Raw genomic sequence first — 13,124 nt, 5'->3', positions numbered from 1 at the left:
CATTAAATATGGAGTTCAAGGTTAAAAAAATTCTCTACCAAAAGAGACAAATATTTTATCAAATATTTAATAGTACTACTCAAATTTTTGGCATCACAGTTACAATTTTTAATTGGGGTATTTAGAGCTGAAAATCAATCCCCAACAAGTCCCAACTTGATTTTCGGATTTGTTTTATTCATCATCTCAGCTGATACTAAACCTATTCAAGCATTGCTGCAACTACATCTTTCATACTAATGGCCACAGCTAAAGATTTTCCATAAACATGACTCCAGAGAGGAATGGTAGTGAGCATATGCCACAGCTTCCTGTCAGACTGACAGATGGGCAGGAGGAGGGAAGCAGAGGAGAGACATTAAATCAAACAAAACTGACTTGAGAAGAGCGTGACGGTATCCAAAATCTACTGAGGAAAGACAGCATGCTAGTTATTTCTCCAAAGTATGCATAGACAAATTCTGGGAGTCAGTGCTATGAACATTTACATTCAAAGGGAGCAGAGTTGTAGGAAGAGGGCATACTGACCTACAGTCTTCTGCCGGACAATACTGCGAGCTTTTTCGATGCCTGGTGACCCAGCGGTGGTGGCGCTTCGCTGTCTCATGGCGGCTGCCTGGCCTGGTTGGTCTCTGCTCCAGCCTTTAGAGAAGGAACGATCGACAACCTGCCGCTGGCTCTCCGGACCAATACCTGTTGTAAGAACAGAGGAATGACTTCTCGGTGAACTGAGCTGATAACATGTGTGCTATTTACATCTAGAAATCTGCTAAATTTACAAATTACTTGTAGTTTTTCTGTGACCTCAGTTTTTTGCAGTCAAAAAATAATACATGAACAGACTAATTCATATTCCAGAGCTGCATTTGGTTCCAGCAGTGTGATGTGACAATCAGCCAGCTGTGTTCCAGCTCTTAGGAAGTCACATGTCTTTTGAAGGTCGGTAAAAGTGACTCACCTTTTCCTTTATGTTTCTTCTGTTTTTGTTCACTGAGCTTGTCGAGAGGCAGCTCATTCAGATCGACACTGTACAGGTTCCTTGCCAAAACCTAAGACACAGAGACATAACAAAGCTTTAACCTTTAACCACACTGTTTTAGGTGGTAACAGTTGGAGGACTTGGATAAGTGTTGAACTGAATTTATCTAGTTATATTAATAGCAGAGTGGAGGTATATGTGGTCCCTGTTCAGTACCTTTGTAAGCGTCTCCATGGTCAGTGACCATTCAGTGACCAGCTCCTCCCAGCAGGTTAGGGAGGAGAGGACAGAGAGGAGGTCATCCCACAGCTCTCTGCTTATGTAGACGTTTAAGTTGCCTTTAATCCAGGCTACTATCAGTGTCTGTACAGAAAGAGAAGGATGAAGTAAAATAAGTCATGCTGGCAACCCGAGAGTGTGGTAACATATTAAAACACATGATTATATAATATTGAAATATAGAAGTCTTTTAGATGATGACATTATTATAACGTACCTGAAAGATGGGTCCAGCTAACCTGCCCGACAATGTGTTGTTCTTCTTGCCCTGAGGCATGATGGATGGAGGCCTTTTCATTACTGACTCTGTCACCCTCAGCAAAACCAGCAAGATCTGCTCCCTACAAATTCAGGAACACTGGTTAAAGCTAAACGGTTCTTCTTCTTTAATCAGAAACAGCAGGTAGTTGAGAGGACACAAATGTAATTAGATGGCATTTTACGCTGCTGTTTGTGTTTTTACCATGTCTTCTGGTCCATGGTTTCATGCATGACAAGGCTGCGGTAGATGTTCAGGACTCGCTTGCACATATCGACATGCTCCTCCAAAAGGATCTTAATGTCGTTGGCTGGTTCCAGCAGGAAAACGTTAGAGGAGTGGGTGATAAACACCTGTAGAGGAGACAGAGACGGAAGAAAGGCAATCAAAACCACAAGAAATATTTAAGAAATAACACCAAGATTGTGGAAGTTTGGCAGTTTTTGTGTGTGAGAACATACCTGTAGTGTAGTTTGAACTCCAGCATGAACACTGTATTCCAATAATTCACTGTCAATCACTTTATTCATTCCCTTAAAAAAAGAAAGTACAAAAATAAACACTTCTATTTACCTCAAGCTGGTCTTGATTACTGAAACTTGTTGGCTGCTAATGTACAGAACCTTTACCTGAGTATTTCAGCTAATTACATGACTGATTTCACAAAATTTCTCACCTCATCATCTTTGTCTCCGAATTGCGAGCCTGTATCCATACTTGTGGCAGTGACTATAGGATAAGGGCCCTGCTCTGGCTCCTTCATGAAAACTGGTTTGTCTTCCATGGAGATCCACTCCTGGTAAACTCGGACCACCTTTCGCATTGCCGCTGCCTCGCACATGGGAAGAAGAAACGCCTGCAGCAACCGGGAATATGAACATGTCAAGAAAGATACAAGGAAACTGTTCTCACTTTATGATAAATAACCATTTTTCCTTAACCTGTCGAAAGATCTCTGTGATGAAGTTGACGTTGGTTCTGGAGCTGGTCAGCACTCTTCTCACCACCTCCATGTCTGTCAGCTGCTCTTCATCCATGGAGCAGAGTGAGGAGGAGCTGGGCTCTCTCTCTGTCAGTGTAGATGTGTTCGAGTGGCTCTGTTCAGGTTCGGTCCCTGCACCTCCGGAGAGCCCCATGCTTCCTCCTCCTGGCCCACTTGAGCTTCCGCTTGTTTCAAGGTGGCTGTCAGATCGAATCCCTCCCCCACCGCTGTCCTCTGAGCTGCCTGTGGAGCGAGCTGCAAATCCAGCTGCTGCTCGCTGAAGGTAAGCAGAGACAGGGTCAGAGGTATTTTAAAATCGTTCGCATTTGCTTCTGCAAATTGAGCAGTTAAAACACAAGAACCAAGTGATGCATAATAATGTGCTCACACTTACCTGTATGTTCTTGGGGACATTCTCTCCCTCTGTTCCTGGGATGTGGGTATGTGTGTTGGGGCGTGGCTCGAGCCAGAAGGAAACCAGCCAGCGGATAAAGACAACTCGAGCCTGAAGGAAACTTTCCTTAGTGCAATACAGCGTTTCGCCGCTGTCCTGCTCTCTGCGCACAACACTGTAGTACGGCTTAGAACGCATAGGAGGCACATCTATGGATGACGGAGAGAGGAATATATATTTAAGGGGCGCAGGATTAATTATGAGGTACGATCACCGAGTTTTGAGTCTGTTCTTGTTGTGCACAAAGTGAACACAACACGGTCATGTTGCATAGCTAATAAAAGCAGCACAGTGTGGAACAAACACCAGTCTTCTCAGAAAAGGACAGCGCTTACAACACAGCATCCTTCCGGGTGAGACTGTCAAAGCAGAGTTCTACTGTAACATCCAGCAATGTTTGTAAGTTTTAGTAGGTAGAGAAGATCCTTAATTAACTGGAGGCCTGGCAGTCCATGCCGAATGTCCATTGGTGTAATGTGTGTGTGAATTGGTGAATGCAGCTAGTACCATAAAAGTGCTTTAAGTGTTTAGAAAGACCAAAACATGAGTTCATTTATCATTACTCCGCTCCAGATTTGGCTCCCTCTTGCCTAAATTGAAGGGTCATTGTTTTCCCCAGTACACATCACAAATAAATGAATAAATAAATGTTTCTTTGGTTAAATAAGCTTATTTAGTAGATCTAAATTAGAATAGAATAGAATAGAATAGAATAGAATAGAATAGAATAATCATTTAATTGTCCCACAAGGGGAAATTTGGTTGTAACAGCAGCCAAAAAGACACATATACAAACAAACAGTACACAGGACACTGAACAGAAACATACACAATTTTTCTTACATATTTACATTAAGGACAATGGTTACTATAAACAGAGTACTGTACAGTTATTAAATTAAATAAAAATAACTACAGGTAAGAGGCAAACCAGGTTGTAGTGCGAATCGGTTAATTAACTTATTGCAGTTACAGCATTGATGTAAACATCTATGTTTGTTGGGAGCAGTTCTGATTGTACAGTCTAACAGCTGCAGGGAGGAAGGACCTGCGGAAACGCTCCTTCGTGCATCGAGGATAAGTGACTTAGTAGTACTAACCCAGCATGGGGCTGTAGAGGCTGGTTTCCATGGAGAAGTTGGGAAAGATGTGAGGAAGGTAAAACTTCCTGAAATGACCAAAGAGGAAACTGAAGCCACGTTCATGGTTCTCTTTACACCGCCACTCTAGAGACTTTGCCTGTTTGATAGAAACATAAACACACAGTTAGACAGACAGACAACCAAGCCTGTGTCGCACGGAGAGCAGAATAGGGTCAAGCAGAGAAGAGCACCATTGTTTTGGGGAAAAATGTTATCAGTGTGTGATGGCAGCAAGCAGAGGAAATACAAGCGCCAAGTTACTGTGTGGCAACAGGGGATGCAATTTGTATTTTAGGGGTTAATGATTCCAGTAAGGAATTAGATCAATACTTAATTCACCGTCAGATGTGGCCACAACCAAATCAGTGAGTGATGCACCCAAAACCCGGTTTCTCCCATGCTTTTAGCGTGAGTTGCATTAGTAAGGCTCTGCAACATGTGTAGTTATGCTGTGTTAACTGTGTTAGTAAAGAATCAAGATAATACCTGGTTTACCATGTATTTCAGTAGAGCTTCTAGGAAGTAGGCAGTGAGATCTTCCTGGTTCTTATCACCTGACTGGGGAGGAACAAGTGGAGTGATCTCTTCTGGAGTCACCTGAGCTGCAGAGAGGAAAAGAACAGAGTATGGTATGACATTAAAGGCTGCGAAATATCTTTAATATATTAGAGGTGCAAAAAAAAGAAGTAATGTATCTATGAGTCTAATGCACTGTGTTTGAGAGTGTGTGTTGATAAGACTAACTCTCTGTCAAACTGAGTGGTGGGTTGATTAGAGTATCCAGGGTCCGTGGGGTCCCGTGGCAGAGCGGAGCCGGGAATCCAGGAATCAAACAGGCAAACATGCAGAGCTGCTCACGTTCTGCATTACTCTGTAAGGCCTGCATCCATAACAGGAACAAGCGCACACCTTCACGGCGGATCTACAATAACAAAAACAAACAAAAAAAAGAGAGGACGGGGGGGGATGCTTAGCAAAGTATGGCAATACAATTAACTTGGAATTACTCATTTAGTTCATTAATCCATTTAGCATTTAAAAATTGTGCATTTAATGATAGCCAGCCTGACTATTTACTTCTCTGGCATTTATATTATACATTGGAATATTTACAGTATAAGAAATAACATAGTAGTATAGTATTAAATAGTATTAAAAACATTTAATACAATATAGCAAAATTATCAAGTTTTCTACAAAAAAAGACACTGAATCCACATCAACACAGTGAAAGAAAGCAAAGCTAGCTAATGGTTATAAGACGATATGCTTCATTTATCCCCAAAGTTACAAAAGCCAAAAGCAAAGCTACAGCAAAATAGTTTAAGTTATAAAAAGGAACTCAAGTAAGTAAAACATGACACGAATAAGTAAAAAGTTAAATAAATAAATAAATGATCTTTGGGAACAAAAATCCAAATAAAATGAATACAACATTATGGAAAAGTGTGAAAAAAACAAAATATTCTAGAGTCAAATGTGAGGCCACCAGTCTGACAGCTAAGGCCATAAAAGTCCAGCTCTCAACGCAACTGACATGCTGTGGTGGCACCTTAAGAGAGCTGTGCATAAATGAATGCCCAACAAAACTCAATGAACTGAGGCAACGTTGCAAAAAAGATTCTAGGTCCATAGGACTATCCAGTCCTGTGGACTCTGGATCAAGAGCCATGACTGACAGGTAAAGCAGTTTCACTGAATCACTGAGCAGTACCTTCAGAGAGTTCCCAGTGTGCAGCAGCTTCTTCAGAATCAGCCCTGAAAGAGAAAGGCATGTCAGCTTCATCACCTGCAGTGCACAGCTACACTTACCTCTCTTTGAACTCAAGAAGTTGCCAGAGGCACTAAGATGCTTTGAGAGGCTGTTTGAGATTCAACATTACATATGGAGTAACCGTGTGAGTGGCCACAGTGTAAAATACTGGTTAAAAGTGAGTTACCAATGCTGTGGAACTGCCATCGGCTCTGGATTCTCTCGGGTAGGAGCTGAAGTATTTTCTAAATAAATGAAAAAGAGATTCACGTTAAGAGTGAGTCTTGCTATATTATAGATATTGCCCATTCATTGATGAATTCGCCGGTTGGCTGGTTGATTTCTCACTGGATTCATGCAATGGAATAATGGAAAAATTGTTGCTATGTTTTCATTACATAGTTGCACTCTTATGGTATTATTTAAAGTTAATATCACAATGTAACTAATCAATCAACTGTTTATTGTCTAGCCAAAGTTCTTCAAGAAAATCAGCATTAAGCATTTTCCTTTATCTTAATTCTCACTGGAAATGTGCTCTGCCCAGCCCTGCTCTGAATTGAAAATATGTTGAGGGGCAAACGGAGGTCAGTAACACACACACACATACAGACACATACAGACACACACAGCTATCTTATCCTGGCTATGCTAAGCACCACATGCCAGTGTCTTTTATTCAGTGGAATGATAGCCAGTGTTATGGCATCCATCGAGAATACCAACAGAGAGGCCGAGCCTTTGGAAGCACAAACACCTCTGTGGTTTATTAAAATGTCAGGGATCCACCATGCAGCCACACTCTGCCCTGTTATTTATTTCAGGACAGAGTGTGGACAGAGGACCTCAACCCCGACATTTTGAAGTCGGCTTCGTAGAACTGAATGTTGTAGAAAAAATATCCCACATATAACAGTTAGCTTTAAGATTCTGGCAACGACATGCAAGTCCAAATGTGACATATCCTCAAACTGTACGATACTTATAATCTAAAGATCTGTAAGGTTTCAAATACCTCAAAGATGAAGAGGATCGAGTCCAGCTCTTCCCTCTGAGATTTATGACCTGAAAAACAAAGAATCATTTATTTATGCCTACAATACCCTAACCCGTTAAACCAACATTTTATACCACCTGTAATACTTACCTTTTTGCTTGAGGCTGACCTCAATGGTGACAAAATTCTCAAAGAAAACATAGTAGATATGAGAATAGTTCAGGTCGAAGAATTGCTTCAGCTCGGCCGGCTCCGCATTTTCTAAAAAATAAACGGTACAAAAGGATCAGAGGGTCAACGAACATACACATTCAGGAGTATAGGAAAAAATTTAAACGCAATAAAGTCCCCTACATCTGCTTCAGCGTTTACACCCATTAACATGAATGTAACTTTACATTTTCTTAAACACATTTAATCTCTCATCCAAGAGGCTTCTTCATTCTTCTTTTTTGTAGAACTGAAGAAGCCTGAAACATCTTCAACAAACTTTTAAAAAATCCAGTCGCTTTCTTTCCAAGCTCCTTAGACTAACATGACTTGGATGACAGAGAACCTACACAGACATTAACCAAACATCACACACTCACAAGACCTGGATATTCGTCTTAACAATCCCACCTCTGTACAAACAAAACATCACATGTGCATCTTCAACTCGACCCCTCTAGTTTAAGAAATCAGAGATTTTCTTTTTACTTTGACTCTGTGAATAACTAATAACTGGGGAATAACAAGTCTTATAGGACACTGGCTTCAAGTATCTGATTTTAAAACAGATATTAAATAGTATTAAATAGTCCAAAATATAAAATGCTTCACAACTATCTTTTTGTCACAACTCACACTCACACGTGCCTGTCAAACTAAGACATCCTGTATTCCTCAGAGACAAACTGGGGTTGGAGCTTTTCTTGTTTATTTCCCAAATCTCTGGAATAGTTGACCTAAAATGTCACCAAAGGAAACTCTACTGATTACCAGAAAACCATAAAGAGACACTTGTTTTTTTTAAAAATTGTCCGTTTAACTTGTGTTGTTGGTTTATGATGGTAACAGGAAATGGTGCTTTTTATAGTACCGCTGCAGAGGGGTACTAACCAGCAGGTTCAGCCACATTAGTGATCAAACACACCACAGATACAGAGAACATTTGTGTTATCAATATCAGCCTGTATGTGCACTGTATCACTTCTGTGTGATTTTGTTTTAAATTAGCTTTCCTATGCTTGTTTCTTTTGTCTATTGTACACCCCTGTAAAGCCTCTTAAACCTTTACACATGAAATACAAACACAAATCAACTCAACTACAAGTCAAAATTCATGCTTAAATGGAGAAAACACAGTGGTGACAGGACAATTCTCACTCTTCTTCACAGGAAGCATATTTAAATAAAATAACCCTACCACCATATATGGGCGATCTAAATATACCCGTGTTATGTAAAGAAGCTGTAAAAACAACCGGCAGCTCAGTTTGTCATGCAAACAGTCTCTTTTCAAGGATAAGGAAGTTTACTTGATGTGTTTTGCACCTCACCATTAATGGCAGCAGTTGAAAGAGACACACACACAAACACACTGGTTTAAACACACTCATATTGAAACACAACCACCACTGTGGCTGAAGGTCATGCACAAACACGAACTGGTCCCCATGGCCTAAAAAGCAAAACCGAAACACACCACAAGTTTTAAAAAGGCTGTGGTGTGACTCTGAATCTCTTAGCAAATGATGCAGAGTCTTTTCAGCTGTTTCATCTGATTCAAACAGCAGGGATATATTTTCACTATGGATAACACACGATAAAACTTCTACCCTCTGTGCCCCATAATTTAACACCAGATGACCCACTGAGGATCCTGCAAAGAAGTGACCTTCTCAGAAGTTGTTCATTAAGCTCAATAACACAGTTGTAAGACGCACAGCATCATTATGGTGAATTCACGAATTCTTGAAACAGACAACATGTTCATAAATAATATTTTTTCTTAATTCAGTGGTGCAGGTCTACAGTGCAAAATGTTAAAGCTTGAGTTCGCTAAACAAGCAAAAACAGAACTGAAAAAATTACTTGTGTTAACTCATAACAGGCCTTCGTTTGTTAGTGGACAGAACAGAAGTTTAAGCATGTTGCTGATATTTTTGGCTGTTTTACAAACAAAAATGAATTTTATGCTTGAGTAAAACTGTTTTAAATCAGTCCTTGTGATTTTGCTTCAGTGGAAGGCCAACACCTTTTTGATTGTCCCAGAAATTTCCATATACAGGACAAACCCACTTTTGGCTGCTTCCTTATTCAAGGCAGTCGCCACAGTGGGTGGGGCGGCTTGTTTGATTTGGCAGAGTTTTACCCCTGACACCCTTCCTGATGAAACTCCAAATTAGTGTCTCCAAAATCTGTATCTGGAAAGACAAACCCTTATATTCATGAATGTAACGACATATTTGTACAATATTCTCTTTAATCATTTATGCAGGCATGTATGGCTCTAGGAATTGTTTTTTTAATTAAGAATTTTCCTTGCAATGTATGGCAATTAAATGGCATATTAAAACAAATAAACAAAATCAGCTTTTAGGAACCATTCTATTTCCTTAAAAACATTTGTATAACAAAAATGCTTCTGTTAAGTAATGCCATACAGACTCATTACCTTAAGTAAAGGTAAATAACATTAACTGTGATTTTCATGTAGTGTTTCCAAAGCCTGCTTACAGATTCTTACTACAGACTGTAAAGTGGCTGCACAAGTTAAGGACATCAGTTAATGTGTGATGGAGCACCAAGCAATGCAGCTTCAAGTTAATATTTTTCCCAGTCTGTCTAAACTTTAATTCTCCACGCTGCTTGTTAAGTTATCGTTCATGCATTACTCCTAGTTGGATAGTCAACGCATTGTTTGAATGTTTGCAGAATCTTAATGAGCTTGAAAGTCAACATTGGCACGACCACCTTTATTCTTAAACACAGTCTGAACGCTCTGAGGCAGCTTTCTTGTAACTTCTTTAAGTAGCCTTTAGGAATAGTTCTGCAGACTTCTTGACAGACGTTCAAAGCTCTTCTTCGGATGTTGGCTACCTTTAGATGATCCCACAGTGGTTCAATAATGTTGAGGTCCAGGCTTTTGGGAGGCCAATCCATGACTGATAATGTTTATTTGTGTGTTTTTCTATCCAGGTATGATTTCCTGCTGTTGCCAATCCAATGGTGGATCTGATGGCACCTTTCTGTGTTTATTATTTATCAACATGACACAGCCTCCATCATGTTTTCCAGATGGCTACAGAAGCTCATTGTTGTACATCTTTCCTGACCTCCTGAATACTTAATGACAATGACTTGAAGCAAAAATAAAAAAAATTTGGATTCATCACACCATCAGACCTGTTGCAGCTGATTTTCAGTTGGCTTCTTAACACCCACCCTTCCACTGAGCTGACTTCTAATCAGGCTTTTGGACACAGCAGATGAACTGATCCAAACACCTATTACAAGTCTGTAAAATTGTGTTATCTTTGGCATTTTTATAGCTTTGACTTGAGAAATGTGAAGAAATGATGTGTTTTTGTTACAGATACAATTTAAAATTGGTTCTTTGCCAAGTTTTCTGTTTTGTTCATCCCTTGAGTTATGAGATGAGATGATGAGATGAGATAGCCTTTATTTGTCAGTTGCAGGTCTTTTGCCCACGAGTTAAGTACCCTTTGTAATGCTTGAAGGTTTGCAGGTCAGTTTTAAGTGACATTAACCATAATATGAAAATGACCAGGAACAAAGACTGGACTGAAAATGGGTGAAAAAGCAGCCAATTTTAAAAAACAAAAGAAAACAAAACAAAAAAACAACAACTTTGAAAGACCTTTAGAAAGCCTGCAAAACTTTACCTCAGGACCAAATTTAGAAAAAAATACAAAAAAGCAAAATATAAAGAAAGGGGCAGTGGCTCGGGATATTTGCACAGTACACTGCAAGTTAAATCTGATTTTGTCCATTTAACTACATTTTGTGAAAAATCAAACTTTCAACATCATCTGGACATCCTTTTTGGACTTTTAAACAGAGAAAAGTTTTTATCGATTTGAATAAAATGAAACAAACAAAACTTTCTTCATCAAGACACGAGTAAAAAATAACAAATACATTTTAAAAAAAATCACTCATGACTCACTCTGAGGATAATCTGGAATAATCTGAACACTGTTTCTTGCATTGTATGAGAAAGTCTGACTGGACCACTCCTTAACTCACAGTAAACATCTGTTCATCTGTAGTTAAGTTATTAGAATAGTAGAACAACTGGTTTTAACTGAGGAGTTTATCACCAGGTTTCTTTTTTAAATAAAGCTCGTTTATGTAAAGGGAAGGGGGTCTGGAATGAAGAAAGCCAAAAGGGATTTGGGAACAGTTGCTTATTAACCTGATTGCATAGCAGTGCAACAGCTCCTTTTACTCATTATGCCATAATAGGTGTGACCAGTTTTGAAAACCTAAAAATTGCTCAAGAGTCTTAGTGCTCCTGTCTGCTTCCCACAACGGCTGGAACAACATGAACAAATACTTAACTGCTGCAGTTAACAATTCTTCAATGTTGTGCAAATAAAAACCACTTTCTTCATTTCATATGGCAACTTAGACTGCAAAACATGTCTTTAGCCATTATTCAGTCATCTGCTTCCTTTCAGACCATTTCACTTCAAGTGTGTTTGTGTCTCAGCCTCTTATCATGGTCCTGTGTTCCCAATAGAGAACAGGGAGGGGGCACACCCCTTTCCTTTTCTGTCTTGCTCACACATACACAAACACAGACACCAGTAACTTTTACAATAGAAACAGGAAGCCGAGCTACTGTACTGGACACAGAGAGGAAATAGTAGAGGCTATTTCCCTCTCTGGTCGGTGTGGGAGTAAGTCAGTGAAAGACACTCATCCATCACTTTAATACCCTGCTATCTTCCTTTATTCTCCCACGCATTCATAACCCTGAATGTGGTGTTGTGTTGCAATACATCTTAACACATGTTAAGAAAACATTCAGCATTTCTCACACATCAGGCCTTTTCCCAAAACTCACACAGGCACGCCCCTGCAGCAACCAGAGAAGCCTGGCAAATGGCCTGAAGCATCACTGAGGTTGTTTAGATGTTCAACGCGCATCACACCTGATTTTATTTTATCCAAACACCCCATGCCAAACTCCATTCATAAATCTGACGATGCAATGGTATTGCTAAACAATCAATCTAAATAACAGCCTTAAAGCTTCCCTTTTAACTCGACAGCAGAAGCAGCCAGGCTCCTTTAAAATTCACTTTGTATATTGAGAGTTACATATCCATCATTCTGACGGTAAAAGGGGGAGAAACTATGACTTCAGAGATAAACAATTCAGGAAAAATAATATAACCTTACAAAATGTTTGATGAAAGACAACGGACATGATGCCGAATTAATGAGACAATTTCACAATATTCTTCTGTGTTCTGGTTTGTGAAAAGAAATCCGGCGTGTCTCTCTACAATCAAGTCAAGTTTGAACTTGGAGATTTTCTGACTTGAGTTTGGTGTGGCATGCACCAAGGCAGTAAACTGAAATCTAGAAGCTAAGCTGTTCGCCCTTTAATAATGCTTTCAAACTCACCTATGACTATTCTGAGATGCTTGAGCCTCGTCAGCACGTCCTTCTTTGGGTCCAGCACTTTCTGTGTGGATTTTTTAACGTCCCCATGAGGTTTTTTGGAAAACATTCCTGAGGCAGGAGACGCAAGAATGCGATGGTAGACAGCAAGGAGGAGCTAGCCTGTGTAGCCAGCTAATCTTCAAACTATAACGAAAAGCGTGTCTCCCGGAGCATTAGCAGCCCTCCGCAACAGCGTGGAGTATTTCTACGGGTAAAAAAATATCAGAGAAACTCATTCTCTTTAAACTAAGACAAATATGTACAGCGTAGCGGGGCAACGCATCCATCCATTGCACCTCCCTTCTCCACAACAGTCACTAGCTGCTTAGTTAGAAAACATCATGGCGGAGGAGGGGAGGAGGGAAAACAAAATAATAGATAGCAGATAAATTCAACGCAAAAATGCCACAGTAATAAGCAAAATTTCTATCCCGTTTGTCATAAATATCACACAGATCTTACATACTTTGGACATACATGGATTTTTAATCTTTTAATGTTTTAAATGTGCAGGATCCTGTTCGAACTCTCCGCCTCAAGCTAGAGCGGTGAAACATGGGTAATGTAGTTTAAGCTTCCACAATGGTCCTCTATTCA

General features: G+C 39.9%; 1 protein-coding gene across 7 annotated transcripts in view; it reads right to left on the bottom strand.

Annotated features, from left to right (window-relative positions):
• The window catches only part of ralgapa1 (Ral GTPase activating protein catalytic subunit alpha 1), a 70,498-nt gene extending 57,615 nt beyond the window's left edge, over positions 1-12,883 (bottom strand). For 4 of the 7 annotated variants that reach the window (XM_085144009.1, XM_085144011.1, XM_085144013.1 and 1 more), the window contains exons 1-17: positions 12,489-12,883; positions 6,996-7,106; positions 6,864-6,913; positions 6,036-6,093; positions 5,810-5,853; positions 4,840-5,017; positions 4,582-4,697; positions 4,054-4,192; positions 2,894-3,102; positions 2,459-2,776; positions 2,194-2,373; positions 1,979-2,050; positions 1,722-1,870; positions 1,476-1,599; positions 1,196-1,342; positions 959-1,049; positions 529-693 (exon numbers count right to left, since the gene is read on the bottom strand). In XM_085144009.1, the coding sequence (XP_085000135.1) occupies positions 529-693; positions 959-1,049; positions 1,196-1,342; positions 1,476-1,599; positions 1,722-1,870; positions 1,979-2,050; positions 2,194-2,373; positions 2,459-2,776; positions 2,894-3,102; positions 4,054-4,192; positions 4,582-4,697; positions 4,840-5,017; positions 5,810-5,853; positions 6,036-6,093; positions 6,864-6,913; positions 6,996-7,106; positions 12,489-12,594 (2,257 nt within the window). In that variant the 5' untranslated portion in view covers positions 12,595-12,883. The remainder of the gene's footprint in view (positions 1-528; positions 694-958; positions 1,050-1,195; positions 1,343-1,475; positions 1,600-1,721; positions 1,871-1,978; positions 2,051-2,193; positions 2,374-2,458; positions 2,777-2,893; positions 3,103-4,053; positions 4,193-4,581; positions 4,698-4,839; positions 5,018-5,809; positions 5,854-6,035; positions 6,094-6,863; positions 6,914-6,995; positions 7,107-12,488) is intronic. The other 3 variants (XM_085144010.1, XM_085144015.1, XM_085144016.1) reach the window with 3 other exon arrangements.
• Between the last annotated feature and the right edge of the window lie 241 nt (positions 12,884-13,124).

Source organism: Neolamprologus multifasciatus, chromosome 19, assembly GCF_963576455.1.
Source record: "Neolamprologus multifasciatus chromosome 19, fNeoMul1.2, whole genome shotgun sequence".
Classification (NCBI taxonomy): Eukaryota; Metazoa; Chordata; class Actinopteri; order Cichliformes; family Cichlidae; genus Neolamprologus; species Neolamprologus multifasciatus.
The sequence above is the reverse complement of the archived record's forward strand: the minus strand, read 5'-3'. Positions and strand labels throughout refer to the sequence as shown.